We start from the raw sequence: 17011 nt of genomic DNA on the forward strand, positions 1-17011 counted from the left end.
GGAACAGGCATCATTATACAGCATTTGGTCTCCTGGCAGATATTTGATCCAGGACATAATTTTTCATCTAATAAATACAGGAAGAAAAATAATTTTTCATCAAAGAAGGGAAGAAAACTTAAGACTCCAGCCATTTTTGCCAATTTACCAAAGTTGTTTCTGCTACTCTCAATTTTTACTTTTGCTAGTTGTAGCAGCTGCTAGAAAACTGATGATAATATAAAAACATATACATAAATACAAATATACATGTCATGTATGCCATCCATCCTTTATGTCATGTTCAGTAAGGAACATTTCTTTGGCAAGAAATCCCATAATCACCATCTTCACTTCCCCTTCTGTGTGATGGAAAGTGCTTTTAGGAGCTAAGTTTCCCAGTTAAGCCTGACAATATCCTCATGAAGGTTGTGGAGACAGGGCATGCAGATACAGATGTCTACAGGGAAAATAAGGGCTCTTTTCTGCCTTATTTTGGGTATCCCCCTGTGGTCCCTGAGCATGGAACTTTAGACTGCTACAAAATGACAGGATGGCTTTACAGCTTTGGAGTGAGGACCAGTCTCCAGCTGCCATTCCTGGCCCACACAGGTTAGAGAGCCTCTCCTTAGGGTCACGCCATTCCCATCTGTGCCCATTGCACACCTCAGCTGCTCCCAGCTATGATAACTGGGTAACACAGGAACAAACTTAGGCCATTTGTTGGTCATCTGGGTAACTTGTATGCTTATTATTGAGATGTGCACCACTGTCTCCTTCCACATTTCGACTTTTTCCATTTCCCCTTCTTTTGGTAACATTACTTTGCAGAGAAAACTCATTAACCTCTAAACTGTTATTTTTTTTTATCTTTGCAACTGATTGTTTCCTCCTTGCTGTAATTGTCCTAACTTCAGTTCTAGTTTCAACTAGAACACCAAAGCTGCAAGTCACCATAACAGCAATTTGTAACTCCTTTTTTTTTAACATGAAGCTTGTTTGCCTTTCAGAATAAGAGCTGGGGTGGAGAAGGAAGAAGTGGGGATGAAATACATAACATATCTCAAATATACACAGAATCAGGGTGAAAGATTTGGCTTGACACTACTCTTTGTTTTTCTATCACACTTCCTTCCTCAGCAAGAGCCAAGGTCTAGCAAGGCATCAGTTCTGGCCTGAGGTAGAAGTAGAGTAGGGAATGGAATAAAACACCACCTGTGATAGTTCTGGGATGTCCTTTATAGCCCGTTTCAAGTTTAATGATAAAGCATAAAGTTATCCAGCAATGCTACCAAGAAAGACACATCATAAATAGTTATGAGATACATTTCCTCAGCTAGAGAGGGAGTAAAAGCAGCCATTGAGATCAGTCAGGAACTGGGCAGGATGTCAGCAAAAGCCATTTGAACAAAGACATACAGTCTGGGCTGGTCTCGAACTCAAACTTGCGGCTGCTGGTCCCGTATCCGGCTGCAGTCCGGGCTCGGATTTGGAAGACATAGGTGGTGTCAGGCTTGAGGCCACTGATGGTCACGTTGGTGCCCCTGGCTCTCAGAATAGTATAGCTTGTCTCTTGTTCCTGCTTTTGAAAAAAGACATTATCAGATTAAAACCACACCCTTAAAAAAAAAAAAAAAAAAAAAAGAGATGGTTAGTACTAAATTACTACAAATGTCCTGGAGATGACTGGTATATTTTTTGAATATTTGTAGCCTAAGAAATGCTTGTGCAAACATTCATTTTCAATCATCTTTTAACAAGATATCTTAAATCATCAGATTTGCTATGGTATTGTGCTGTAAACCGAGTACTAGACATGCTGAGTTTATGACATTTTATTAAATGGTTTTGCATCATTTTGCCCGTGGTCTGTAATACAACAAGAAAATTATTAAAAGATTATTTAAGAAAACATAAATCAGATTTGCCTACTGCACTGAACTGGAAGTTGTAACAGGCCAACTTAGACATTTTAGGGCCCTGCAGAGCTGTTGCAGGATGCAGTTTTTACTGCCTCACATTTTACAAGACAGTGGTTACCTCTTTAACAGTCAAAAGGGAAACCCCACTCAGGCTCCTCAGCTCAGCAAAAAGGCAGATTTAGCTGGTTTTCTATTATGCTATAAAAACTATGAGATAGTTGTGTCCATCCTCATTTGGACAAAACCACACTGACCTCAATCCTGGACTATGTTCATAACAGCTCTCTGCTTAAGAGTCACCTATGTCTGACATAATGTTTTCTATACAAAGTAAGAGGAGGACTGGTTTGTAATTTGGTAAGTTTGGATACACTTCACACTGTGTGAAAAGCTAATCCTGATAAAAGTATGTCTCAGTCCCACTGTAAGCACATAATCTTAACATCTAAGCATGCATTTGGGGCCTGAGGTACTGCTTATTTTACTAAAGCCATCTTGTACCAAAAGAGCATTTTTGGCTTCCTAAATATGGCAGCTGGAACTGTCTCTGGAAACAAAAAAAACCCTCTTGGCCAGCAGCCACACATGTGGGAAACTGTGAGAATCTCAATTGTTTAGGTTCCCCACCATGAACACTTTTTTTAATTCTGGAGGCGGTGGGGATTTCACGTGATGTCCTTTTGCTTTGAACACCGTGCAGAACACTGTGGCCATTGAATTCTGCCGGGCTGAGAGCAGGAGCCCAGCGAAGGCACGTCGGATGCAGAGGATCTCACCTAATCCTCATCACGTTTTATGGCATTGCATTAGCTGGTGAGGGGCTGACATCTTCACTCCGACAGCCCCGCAGTGCCAATGCACGAGCTCAGGAGTTGGAAAATGCCCAACACGCTCATTGCCATTTCACCTCCACGTGTAAAGTCCAAGTGGCTGGAGTTGTTTTAGTGTGTTTGCTCTGCTGTCTGCAGGAATAGAGTCAGGATATTCTAGGTTAGTAGGTGAACATCAGAAACTGCTCACTTTGGTGCTAAAGAAGCCTAAGTGCCCTGTTCTTGGCAGTACTTTGATATAGAGAAACAGAAACATTTACACCACAGTTAGGAAAATTGCCAGAATCTCCATGTAGTATTTAACATTATGCTCATGAGAAATCACAGTAAAAGGAAAAAATAAATAAGTAATAACAGAAAAAGCAGCTAGGCCTGTGCCTAAAACTCACCATCCAGCATCCAAACCTCAGGTAGGGTGAGCTGGACCTAGTCTTCAAAGAATGGCTATAAACATGTTGATCATGGCCCATTTTCTTTGCACACTAAAACTAAAAAGGAAATCAGCATTGGACCTCCTCAGAGTTTTCCAATACTTCTCTAAAAGGTCCTCTGTTCTAAATCCATGGGAACAAATTTACAGGAAGGCACTGTAAAGAGCTAACAGGCTTGTGTAAAATTATTTATTTTTGAACTAACAAAGGCCTAGTATTGTAATTTTTAGGCTTTCCTTATCTTGTCATTCAGTTGGATGTAGGCAACTATTTTAATTTCAAAGACATAATAATCTTGTCTTTAAAACACAACATCTTTTGTGTATGCTGACTGGACATTCATTTTGATCTCGCTTCAGGCTGCTTTTATGAAATGCAAACATTTCCTTCTGGTGCAGATACATATGTGCAAGGGAAAACACAGTCATGGCCCTGTCTGTTAATAATCCACATTGGAACTTGGAAAATAAACCTCTAAAACAATGGTATGGAGGATGTCATGGTATCTCGGTTTATGGGAAGCTTTTTACACACATATTTTGTAAGACATTTTTTATGTTACTAGTAATCAAATCAGTGCAACACCACATAAAAGCCCAAGTTTATCATTCTGGGGGATAAAGCAAAACTTCAGAGATACAGCAGTATAACTGCCATAAGCAGAAGGAATACACAGAAAGCAGAGTCAGTCCTTGCCAAGCATAGCTTCACACTCTGAGGATAAATTTGAACTTGGATGCACAAAGCAATTTCTTCCTGAATATTTCTGCATAGTTTACCAGACACAACCTTTGCTGGGAAGCAATTCCTACTACTGTTAGTGTCTCATTTGCAAGTGACATTTTATCATTTTATACTTTGTTTTACAAAAACCGTATATTGAAGGCATTTTAAATTGATAGTGGTGGTCCCAGGAAGGGTGAGTGGTTTGCCCTTTTCCAGATAAGAACAGAAAGTGCTTATATTACAGAAGGAAAAATATTTTTTCCATCAGCTTCATGTGCACTTGAGAGGCCAAAACCTGGGTACACATTTCTGGGAGCAGGCCATAGTCCTGATACTGCTTCCCTTATTGCCAGAAGTGAGCTCTGCATGGATATGACATTTCCCACAAGTCTTGTGGAGTACTCGTGTCCTACCTGCACTTAAAGCCAGAACCATAAGAGTTTAAAAGCAACAAAGTGCATTTGAATATAATGCACTTTTCCAGCCTCAAAGTGCAGAATTCTGTGTTGGCTGTAACCACTGACCACAGAATTTCTATGATGGCAAAAGCAAATCTATTTTAGCAACCTGAGCCTGCAGCTCAATTTCATTCATTATTTGCAGAAGACTCCATCTTAATAAAGTGTATGTGATTTAATTGTAAGCCACATATTTAGTTGAACAATTAATAGTCTATGAGTGGTATTTAAGAGATGGCTTTTTTCTGTACCTTCACATGACAAGATAATCCTTCAAGAGAACATTATGTGAACAAGGACAAGGAGGAAACAAAGAATAGGGTTTGTGCAAGGGAAAAACATGTCTTTGCTGTTTATGCACTTTGATGACTGAGACACTTAAAATTCAGCACAGCATTATATGGATGAACTAAACTGAGGTGTCATTTAGTTCCACTAACTTAACATAAAATGTAATGCTTTACCATAAAATAAATGCCTAAAAATTCCATATAGTCCCTCTCTGAAAGAAGATTTTGTGAATTTAAAATATTTTGAATAAATATTGACTGGAGTTTCATAATGAAGCTCTAAATTTTTTTGCAAAAAATACAATTTTATTCTAAACACTGCTATTGCAAAGCTGTCACTTAGTTCATCCTGCTATGAAGTGTTTAAAGCCTGGTTGGATGGGGCTTTGGACAACCTGGGATGATGGAAATTATCCCTGCTTATAGCAGGGGGTTGTAAATGGATGATCTTAGAGGTCCCTTCCAACCCGGGATATTCTGATTAATTCCAAAGAGTTAAAATAGTTTCCTAAAGCTGTAGCTATTAATTTCTCTAGACATATATAAAGTGCTGCTCCTTTGGCTACACAAAGGCAATAAGTGGTGAAAAAAGCCCAAATGAACAGGTTAATTAACTGCCCTTGAGAAACTGAATATTTTTTCACATATTTAATGACAATAATCCATAAGAAAAAACTACAAGATATTATAATTTATATACATGAAATTGTATTTTTATTCCAAATCTCTTGTTATATCCTAAATAAGACCAGCTTAGCAAAATGATGCCATGAACAGGATGTATGACAGAATTGGGCTCACCTGCATTGCTCTATTAATGTTCTATTTTTTAATTTCTAAGTTATGACAAAAGACATATCAAGTGAAAACAAGCATAATGAAAAAATATGGCTCAACATAAACCATCTACCAGGTATGTCTTGTCAGGAGAAATACCCAGATTTGCTGACTCTGATGGGTTTACTTCCCCTTAACAGCAGTGCATTTTCTGATGGGCACAACCAAGATGATTTCTGAAGCAGAAAATCAAATGGACTGGACCAGTTTGAAAAGAAACCTCTCCTTTTAAAAGAGGGAAGGAAGCATGCTCAGAGATCCCAAACTGAAAAGCAGCATCTTCCAAAGATGTTTGGTGGAGGAATGAAGAGTAACAATTCTGCATGAGCTGCTCTGGCCCCAGGTAAGTTTATCAGAGAATTAGTTTTGAACCTATTTGCAAAGCTTAAAAATACATAGATTCAAGTCTCCTGACAACATATTTGCTTTTTAATTTTTTTTTCCCCTTCATAAACCCTGAGGAATAGGCTTATGACTCCCCAAGGGCCTGCAGAACACACATTAAAAACACTGGTGCCAGAAAGGTTGGCTTTTTAAAAGCCTTTTGCTCTAAATGGTCTGGCTCCCATTGTCAAGCACTTGGCTCCCTGGTTTAAGAAAACTGTCTGGTGCATATGAACTCTTGATCACAGACTTCAAAGGGGAGAAACACATGTGCAAGATCAGCCTCCTAAGACTGGTGGGTTGTCTTATAAAGCTGTCTTATGACAACCAAGTGCTCCCTGAGAGTGGATACACCCGGTGGGAATAGGAGCTGCGTGCTCTGTCTGTGCATAAAACAGCACTGGATGGGAATTTTCTTGAACAGAAAACGCCAGTTTTGGAGTGGAATGATGATCAAAAAATCCCAGACCAACACAAAAACAATGTATTGGTGATTTAATTAAAATTAACTGAATGTGTACAGCAGAGGAAAAAAAAAATCTCTCCCTTTGGGGCAAGTAAAACCCAAGAGATCACCTGTGCTGTTTTTGGCTGGGGTAGAATTAATTTTCTTCACAGTATTTAGCTGTGGCCTTGGGAATTGCACTGAAAACAGACAGGTTTGATAATACAGAGATATTTTTGTTATTGCTGAGCAGTGGTTGCAGTGTAAGGCCTCTTACACCTCTCCTGTTCTGTTTTGGATGATTTATTTTTCTCCCATTATCACAGCACGAGGTGAGTTTAGATTTTTACCAAGGTCCTTGAAGGTTCAAGTGCTCACCAAAAAAACTCTTCCCAAAATCAAGATTACATAAATTTGGGAGAAATCTTTTAAGCATCCAGACTTCTGATCCTCTTTCTTCATCTGAAGATCAGGAATGAACTATCAACACCACATTGTCCCACTCTAAAGCTCCATGAAAAAAAAAATCTTCTAAAGATGAACTGAATACTCATGGAGTATTTTTAACATAATTTCTTAGAGGATATTGTCACTACATTTTCTATGGTACGTATGAAATATAAGCATGATTATTAGCTATGAAGACTTAGCAAATGCTCAATTAAACCAGAATTCTGGCTTTTTTTTTTTTTTTCTAAGTTTGTTAATTCCAGGAGCAATATATCAAATAGAACTATCAATAGATCTATCAAAAAATGGCTAACACCACACTCCTCAATCTCCATGGCAATTTATGGTCTTTTAAATTCTACCAGTAAGACCTCCTTAAAACTTTATATTACAAAGATTTTTTTTGTAAATATAGATCTCTATAGGATGTCTAAATAAACAGTTGTAAATAAAAGAAATGTTAATAAAAAGCAGATGGTAGATTTTCTTCAATTTGTACAACAAATTATTAAGAATTTATTAAGAATTCACTTATTCACAGAAACAACTTTCACAATGCAAACCAGCTCAGTAGGCCAGCCAATATTTTCTAAATAGTTTTAATGTAAGAGATGCTCGTGCTACAGGGAAGTGCCACCAGCATGTGGGGAAATGTATGGGCACTGACAGCATGACAGAACAGCATAATATCAAAATTTTGGTTGAGAAAATAAGAAAAAAAAGCAATTACATATTGACTGCATTACTTTGTGTTTGTTTGATGCGCCTGGGGATTCCCTATGAGGAATGACTGAGGGAGCTGGGGATGTTCAGCCTTATCACTCTACAGTTTTCTGAAAGGTGGCTGTGGCCAGGTGGGGTTGGCCTCTTTCTCCAGGCAGCAACTGACAGAACCAGAAGTCACAGTCTTACGCTGCATCAAGGGAAATATAGGGTGGAGATTAGGAAAATGTTTTTTCCAGAAAGAGTGATAAAGTTCTGTAATGGCCTGCTCGGGGAGGTGGTGGAGTCACCATCCCTGGGTGTGTTTAACAAAGCCTGGATGTGGCACTGGGTGCCAGGGTTTAGTTGAGGTGTTGGGGCTGGGTTGAACTCAATGATCTTGAAGAGATCAAGAGTCAAGCATCAAGAGATAATGAAGGCCTCTCTTCCACCCCAGTGATTCTGTGATCCTGTGAACGTGGTAGACAACACAATGATTTCATTTTGTATTTCCTGATGTTCTCATCACCAAAAATCAAGGAGTTCCAATACTCAGCGCCGTTGCAGCAGACTGAGCAAACCTGAGTGTTTCTGAACCCTTAACACAGGCAAGATGCAGTGATTTCATCCCAGCAGTGCTGAGCAAAACCCTCCCCTTTGATCTTCCCACCTTTTCGTAGTATTTGACCTCATAGTCCAAGATGATCCCGTTGGGATGCTCGGGCTCCTGCCAGGAGAGGGACACGCTGTTCCTGGACGTCCTGTCCTTCCTTATGACTGTGATGGGGGATGGAGCTGCAGAGGGGGCAGGGGGAGGAGGGGAGTGAGAGAAGCAAACCGAGTTTATCTCTGTTCCAGCCCTTGGCAAAGAGCGCAGTTTCCATTACATCCACTCCCAGCCAAGGTCTGGCCCCGCACCGACAGCAGCAGCTGGATTGCAGCCGTGGTACTCCTGCCTTGGAGCACCCTGGCCTCATGGAAAACGAGCTGAGATTTTCTCCTCCACTGGAGGAGGACTGGTGGCAAGGCAGCAGATGGTTTTAATCTGCTACTACAGTGTAAGCAATGAAATATATTCAGCGGGTGAAAATACAGAGCAAAACAGCAGCAGTACCTGTTTGTCAGAATGCTGAGGTATTATCATTACCAGACTCTGCAGAACTCTGACTTTAGACTTTCCTAACATTTTGATAAGTCTAAAAGGGTGCTGGGATGCATTAAGTACAAGGAGCTCCTGGTACTCATGGCTGGGAATAACCATCAGCACAATTCAGCCTCTTTGGCATCATTATTTGGTAAGTTCTCCAGATGAAAATTGCTCCCATACACACTTCTCTTTTCACCACATTTCTCTGAAAATGAAAATGAATAAAAAAGGAAAATCTAAACTGCAAAATAACATCATTTTTTAATGAGCATTGATCAGGGTTAGGCATGACAACTGATTGCATACCATAGGTTCACCCACCACCCACAACTTGGAAATAGTATCAATGTTAAACACAAACATAAAAAGTCAAAATTACTTATGATTCTTGAACATTGGTTCAGTTTTAGACCACCCAGATCCGTAAGTTGTTCCATGACCCAGTCTGGATTTCCTGGACTCACTGAAAGTTGTGCAATTTAAAAAAATTATTTAGTTTTGTTTCTTTTGGGTTGACTTCCCACTCCAAATGCTTCTCTTCCATGGCTTTGGCCAAAATTCATCAGATTATATTTTACACATAGATCACACACTGAAAGTTGTAACTGTCACTTCAAAAAAAAATCTTTTACTAATAAACAGCCTTTTATCTTAACATGTAAATAAAATCTGTTTATAAGTTCAACATTTGCTATCCTAATAAAAAGGCTCTAGAGCTGATCTCAACCATTTAGTATCAGCTGAACCCTCTGAAGCTTTTATTGTTCATATAAAACTAGCTGCACTTTACAGGCATTACAAATTTGCATGCTTCAGCCAATGCCCTTTCAATTTGGTTTTTCATTTTTGCAAAAGAACTTTCAATAGTCAGGAGAAAAAGAAGAAGAAAATGAAATAAAAATAAAGGTTTTAATTAAAATACATTTTTGAAAATTTATTCTGCTTTTGATTTTGCTAAATTTCCAGCAAAATATACTCTCTAGTCCCAAGTCATAATCTAAGTATTGAAATCTTCCTTTAACAGAGTGGAGGATCCATTTTTTCATGTTTATTCCAGGCTGAACATGTCCTCTGAACAGCATTTTTACATTTCATACAGTTCACAAAAGATTAAAAAATGGCCTTTTTTTTTTCTTCCAGCAGGAGGAATTTAAATTCCTAAAATTTGAGGAATTTTAATTCCTAAATTCCTGAATTTAAATTCCTAAATTCCTAAAATCAGTTTGGGAGAAGCAGACAGGATTTGCGTGCAACAAACATCCTTCAGTAATTCTAATTGAATCCCACAAACCAGTGCCAGAGCCAAAACACAAAGTACTAAGCAGGCTGAACTTCCCTGCTCCATGGGAACTCAAATATCCATGCTTGCTGCTTTTATGTTCTCCTAAGTCATTTTTATGTCTTCTTTTTAAGTCAAGCTATTTATCTCTTTTTTTTTTTTTCTTTTTTTTTTTTTTTTGGTATGTGAATAGATTGTCAAGCCTAGTACCCAGCTGGTAACACTTACCATTAAGGTAAAATTAATACTGATTTTATGAATAATTAATATATGATTAACAGAAATGGCTTTTCCCCTAATAAATTATGGTAATTTTGCTCTAAAAGATTCTTAGGGCAGGCTGAAACAATTTTGCACGCTCCAATACAGACAAACTTAAAACAAAAGCTTTCTCCTAACACAGTATTAATTATTTTGAGCTCATTTGCACACATCTCTGCAGATGCTACCAGTAACTTATCTCACAGCAGTTTATTAGAAAACATCTGCTCTGCAGTTATCAATAACATTACAAAACATTCATATACGTTCCCTAGTCCCTAGGGTTCCCAAAGCTGCTCAGAAATGAGACATCCAGAGTGTCTGAAAGAACCAGCATCCCACTGCATGAGCTCAGGGATGGGAGAGAAATAATCAGGGGAACATCATGTTTCAGCCACCTTTAATCCCACACCAAGGTGAGATAAAATGGAAAAAATTCCCAGCACAAACCTTTCTTTGCTGCTCTGTGACAAGCTGGACTGTCACACTTTAAAATTTTAATGCTTTTTTTTTTTTTTTTGCTATACCTGTTAGATAGGTGGGTTTGAAAAGTGCTAGAAGTCTTGAACCCAATTAAAGAAAATACCTTGTTCAGATAACTCAGCAGTTTATACTTAAATCTACTCCAATCAATGAATTTAAGATACAGCAAGAGTTAAGGTAACCTGAATTTGGAGAAATAACTTGACATTTGGACCATTTAATTAATTTCTTGTTGTGCACATGCCCAGAATATAAGGTAAAACTTAATAAGCTCTGTACTAAATACTTTACTAAATAAAAACTAAAATCATTAAAATATATAAATTAAATTAAACAAAATACTAAAATTTATTGAAAACTAAATAAGCTCTGTACTAAATACAGAAGTCAGCCTTAATTTCCATTTTGTAACATTGGAGCAGCTCAGTTACTGTATTTCACTATTTAAATTGAAGTGTCTGAAAACACAGCAAAGAGAAAAATCAAAGTAAATGCAGTTAACACTATAAACCAATAAAAGTGAAGATGCTGCATTGTTGCATCACCATGTGCAACAATGCTTAGACTTTAGTCTTCCATATGAGGAAGAGAGAATCAAGAGTTTCCTAAAGAGAATTAAATAACCACAATAGGATGAGATCAAATTCAAAATCAGGCTACAAAAAGGAAGAGAAATACATATTTAGAATGGCCACTTTTCATCAAAATTCCATTATTTTTTTATCTTAAATTGAAAATTAAAAATGAAATTTCTATCTCAAATCTGCAGCTCCCACTGACAAAACATAGTTTGTGCTCTGGGTTAGCAAATAATGAGACATTACAAAGCTTTTTAGGATTAATTGAAAATTTAAAAACTATATGGAGGTATCAACAGGAATGAGAAGGTTAAATAAATTCACCATTTAGAAAACTTGCACCTCAAGATAAAGCTTAAGGAGACTACTTTCTTAGACCAAGAAGATGCTTCAGTGATTTTTTAATTAATCCCATGCCTCATTTGCTGATAGGTATATTTACATTTTAATTGATATTAATAATAATGATTAATATAAAATAATGAGATATTATGAAGCTTTTTAGGATTAATTGAAATTTAAAAACTATATGGAGGCATCAACAGGAATGCAAAGGTTAAATAAGTTCATAATTTAGAAAACTTGCACCTCAAGATAAAGCTTAAGGAGACTACTTTCTTAGACCAAGAAGATGTTTCAGTGATTTTTTAATTAATCCCATGCCTCATTTGCTGATAGGTATAATTACATTTTTATCAATATTTTTATTAATGTATTAGCAGTCAACTTCTTCACTTGAACAGGAGCTGGGCTTTTATGACCAACTTTAGGCTTGTATGGACATCCATGAAGAGTTGTAGTCTCAGCAGTCCCATGCAGTGCACAGAGAGGCATTTTTACACTTCACATGGTTCGAATTTGTCTGGCACTGCAGCCTGACTGCTTTGAGCACTTAACAGGAACCCTGAAAACTCCCTGGAGCTCAGGGGGGAAATGTACTCCGAGCGCTCGCTGTTGTTAGGTAGCATTTGTGACAACTGGGAATGTGGATGTTGAAAAGGTAACAAACACAATGATTCAGGGAGCTCAGGCTCAAGTGTAAAAACCTCCTCAGTCATGACTATTAAAGGTGCAAGCAAATAACATGAAGGATCTGCAGAGACGACAATAAACCTCTGCTCAAATTGATTTCCCACTGAAACCGACCCCAACAGATGATTTGTTTTCCTCCAGTTTAATAGCAGCTATATATAAATTTCCTTATTGACTTTTTCCTTATTCCTTGGTTATTGTTTTCATATGTGACTGGCTTACAGATGTAGAAACGCACTGAAAGAAAATTCCCTCTCCTATGACAGGGAGAACTCAGTATTAACTCTGGGAAGGCAAATGTGTACAACTGCTGAAACATTTAGAGTCCTATTGTTTCTGGCTTAGGTTTCTAGGTCACAAATTAAATTTTAGGAAAGGATTTAATTCTAAAATGACTCACAGCTCACTTCCAGCTTTTGCTTGCAAACAAGAGTGAAATATGCTTTGCCTAGGATATTCCAAACTATGCTGAAACATGGTGACCAAGCAGAATTGACTGGTCTACTCAATTTTCAACTTCTGCCCTGCTGAACAAATGGAAGGCTTGTTCCTTTTTCTGTCTTTAGAAAATTGATGCTTTTATTATCTAATCATAATGCTGTAATCTGATATAACCCATAAATTTTCTTTAATGCCTATGATGCCCCCAGGAGGTAATGTGGAACAAGAGAGGTAAATAAAGATCATAACCTGAAAATTAAATCTGCATTCTCTGATCCAAAGTAGGATCCACTGGGACTCAAACCTAAATCTGCCAGTCTTAGAGGACCAGCATCCAAACCACAAAACTATCACGCAATCCAAAGCAGAAATACCAGTGTTTGAATGAAAAAACTGATCTCTCACTTGGAGACAGTTTCTCTGGGACACTGGAGACACATCCACAGTCAGGACAGGAGAGAACTCACCATGGTGCTGGGTCTGGCACTGCTTAGAATGCTCCACACACACATTTGGATTCATGCAAAACCACCCAGTACCTGGGGTTTTTTTGGGTTTTTTGTTTTGTTTTTTTTTGGGGTTTTTCTGAGAACCAATCTTTTATCTTTGGGTTTATCTATCAATTACACTAAATTTTTAAGAGTCCCAAGCTCTGACTTGACATCTGTGTAATGATGTCACACCTCCATGACACGATCACACTAACATGAAGTCTGTGAACAGCTGTGGTTTTACTTGGAATCTTTAACATCTCCAGCATCTATTCTGTGGATTAGTGCAGAAGGGGTTTATGACAGAAGCCTGCTCACAGAAAGCAGGACCTGCTGTTTTCAGCCTCCTCTGGCTGCACTCCTATTCACTTTCTCTGTTAAGCATTGCTACAGAATTGTGCTGAAGCAAGCAAGCCCCATCCCATGGGGACATTCCAAGAAGGTCCCCAGGTGCCTCCCAGGAGGCAGGAGGAGGAGGAAAAGTCCCACTTTAACAACTCTTTGGAAACCTGCTAAACCCTACACGCTGCTCCTCCAGATACAATTCCCCACCACTTCAAGGCACATGCAGGCACAGCCCTTTGCCCTTTAATCTCCAGGACACATAGTTAAAACAGCACAGTGCCTGTGTTTGTCCTCCTGCACCTCTTCCTTGAGCTGGAGCAGGCTCAATCCATTTTTATAACCTGGGCTGTAAAATGTCACCTGATTCTGTAACATCACTGGGTGACTGTCGTGCCTTCCACGAGGCATCAGGGAGTTCACTCATCTCATAGCAGCAAAAAGCCCCTCACACCAGCCCCAGGCTGGATGCTGGTAGGATTCCATCATAAGGAAGGGGGTGAAAAGGCTCACAGTTTCTGGTAGATCTTTCTCTACCAAGATCACATTTACACACATCAAAATGAAGAAGTAAAGAAACAGGACGAAACTTCAAAGGCAAACTCAAGCAGGTCGCCATTGGATGAAACAAAGCTGGGCACATTTCTCCCAGAAACAGAAAAATAATTAAAAACTGGTTTGTTCATGGCTGTTCTGATGGATGAATGCCTGCATTATGGCAGAAGTGCCCAAATGCATCTGTGAAAGGCTCCAGCCTGTGGTTACAGACTCCAGAGTGGCTGCAGGCATTTCACAGGTGCTGAGGAAGAAAGACTGCAGGGAACTGGAAAGGGGGGAACACGCAGCTTCAGCAGGAATTACACCAAAAGGCAGCTGCTTGATTTCCCTCTCAAGTGCAGAGAAAGGCAACCTTCTGGGCAGCAGCTGTCACTGGACAAGTGATTATCAGAGATCATTTCTCACTTTTACAAATAAATACTAAATTAAAAGAAAACGCCATTAAGTGTAGCGCAATCATGTTCTTGCTTCTCCCTCTTTTTATTAAAAGAGATAGCAAATGCCTTCCCCAGAGCAAGCAAAACGTTTGATTTGCTCATGTGTTAAGCACATGTATAATAAGTCATGGAAATGCCATGTCCATTTGGGGAGGATCACGCTGCACAAGGCACTCGCTTCAGAAACTGGAAATTATGGTGCTGTGGCATTCCCAGCTGTTATTTCAGAGAGGAGACAAATGCTGGATGTGCTTTCATAAGGATTCATCCCAAAGGTACTCACAACACAAATGTTATTCTTTCTGCTCTCTGTTGAGGTGGTGAGGGTGGGAGCTTTGCAATAGTTCATATTTTTCACTGAATGTGTTAAGACCCTATCAGTTTAAATAAACTGTTTTTCTTTGCCTTCCCCACCCCTTTGTTACATTACCTTAGAGGATTTTAGAGCCTCACATTTCCTGGAGTGAAGTGTTCAGAAAGACAAATTTATTCACCACTCTCACAACATCAACAATCAGGTGCTGAACAGGATTTCCCTTTCTGTGATAATTTGATTATTTCCTCAACCAGAGAAATCCTATGCATAATGTAAGAATATACTTAGGAACTATTTCTGAAAAAGCCATTATCCAAAACCGGAGAAGACAATTGCCCTCAAATAAGTCATTTATGATAAAAAATATTTTCTCTGCTTTTAAGTAATCACCAAGAGCTCCTGAACTGGTTTGTCAATAAATATTTTACACCTGCTCCGAACAAGAAAAGAAATGATATTTCTCAAACGTCTTGCCCTGTCATTTGTAGCAATGGAAATTGTGGAGGTTCATCAGGGAAGAACCACCTCTAACAGAAAAGGCTTGAAAGGTGCTAACATCTTTCACATGCTTTTGGATTTGGAGATGATTTAATATTTTTGTTTGATTTAAAGCATTTTTTAAATATACACAGAGATATAGTCTACTAAAAAGAAGACTCTTTTGGCTGTAGAAGCTGACACTTATTATGTTCATAATTCTCATTGCAGGAATAGTCCCCAAACCCAAAGAAACCACTTTTCCATCTCTCCCCAGCTTGCAAATTGCCTAGAGGGAATTGCCTCAGAAAGCAAATTGATAGCTGTGTTTACAATCAAGAGGAATACAATTTCCCTCAGTGATTACTGAGAATGCCAGCACAGAAAACAGAGAGAGACAGAAAACTAAGGTTTTATTATTTAACAGAGGACTAAGCATCCTGCTTCCCTGCATTTCTTAATTTTTAGTCTTGCACCAAACTAAGATATTAAATGAGGAAGACTAACAGAAGCAAGCAAAGAAAACCATTATCCGCCGAACACTGAATAAAATCTCACCGTGATCTGTGGAAAAACCAACTGAAAGCTCTGAAAGAGGAAAAACTCTCAGAGCCACAAACTTCACCTGTGAACTTTCTGTCAGGTCAGGAGCGTTCACATGAGGACTGAAGAGCCCAGTGTGTGTCACAGACTTTGAAGCCTTGGCAGAGCTTCCTTGACATTCAGGGGGAAAAGGAATCAAAGACTTTGCAGGCAGAACATCTCTAGCTAATAACAGGCTATGCATGGAGTGACATTGTTAAAATACTTCTCTTTTATATCCCTAAAGGAGTTTTATTGAGTTAAAATGATCCTCGAATAGCCTCTGGGCTGAACTGTAAAACACATTTGAAGAGCGTAAAATCTTTATTTATGCCAGGAATGTTTGAAACTCAAAAGATAAATGTCATTCAGGAAAACAAGCATGTCCTAGGTATTCAGTACATAATGGGGCACAGCTGTAATAACAGTCAGTGAACCAGAGACTCCCTACATCATGTCATTAGCTCACTTTTAATAAGTCTATCTTCTTGTCCTTTTTATAAGGGCCATAGGGAAAGAAAGAAATATATCATCCCCCAAACATCTGTGCCTCTCTCAAATTGTCTCTCTTAGAAGACAGATCCACTTAAGGGACTTGCCTTGGGATATAGGTTGTAAAGTGCACACAACCCTCTCTAAATATGGATTTTATTTAAACAGGGAGCATCACACATCATTTGTGAGCTGCTGAAGACAGTGCAGTGCAGGCTGAGCACATAAATAGCATCAAAGTACCTGCAAATAATCAAATACATACACTGAAAGAAAGCTTGGGGCTGAACTTATTCCCTTGAAGCCAGATATTTCAGGTGAATAAAATTCTGTTTCTGAGGAGGTTTTAACAAGCCTTCCAAGGAGTCACAGAAGTCTCTGCTTAAAACAGGACTGAAAAATTGACTGGTTCATTCTCCATTGGAAATGTTTATCCCTCCAAGCTAAAATTAACGTATGGTTCAGAATGTTCAATGGCACGGGGAGATCAAGATACTGCAAACCCTTCAACACTCCTAATGATCCTAATTTCTCTATCTCTACCTTACTTTTGTTCAAAAGGTTATTTTTTCAATCATTTTCATCCTGGCCTCTTGTAAAAACTCTTTAGTATCTTATTGGTAACCTTCTCCTTAAACAAA

General features: G+C 38.6%; 1 protein-coding gene across 2 annotated transcripts in view; it reads right to left on the minus strand.

Moving 5' to 3' along the window:
* The window catches only part of EPHA3 (EPH receptor A3), a 180060-nt gene that overhangs the window by 43384 nt on the left and 119665 nt on the right, over window positions 1–17011 (minus strand). The window contains exons 6-7 of one of the 2 annotated variants that reach the window (XM_021550215.2): window positions 8125–8249; window positions 1399–1558 (exon numbers count right to left, since the gene is read on the minus strand). In XM_021550215.2, the coding sequence (XP_021405890.1) occupies window positions 1399–1558; window positions 8125–8249 (285 nt within the window). Of the gene's footprint in view, window positions 1–1398; window positions 1562–8124; window positions 8250–17011 lie in introns of both variants that reach the window. The other variant, XM_021550214.2, reaches the window with a different exon arrangement.

Source organism: Lonchura striata, chromosome 2 (assembly GCF_046129695.1).
Source record: "Lonchura striata isolate bLonStr1 chromosome 2, bLonStr1.mat, whole genome shotgun sequence".
Classification (NCBI taxonomy): domain Eukaryota; kingdom Metazoa; phylum Chordata; class Aves; order Passeriformes; family Estrildidae; genus Lonchura; species Lonchura striata.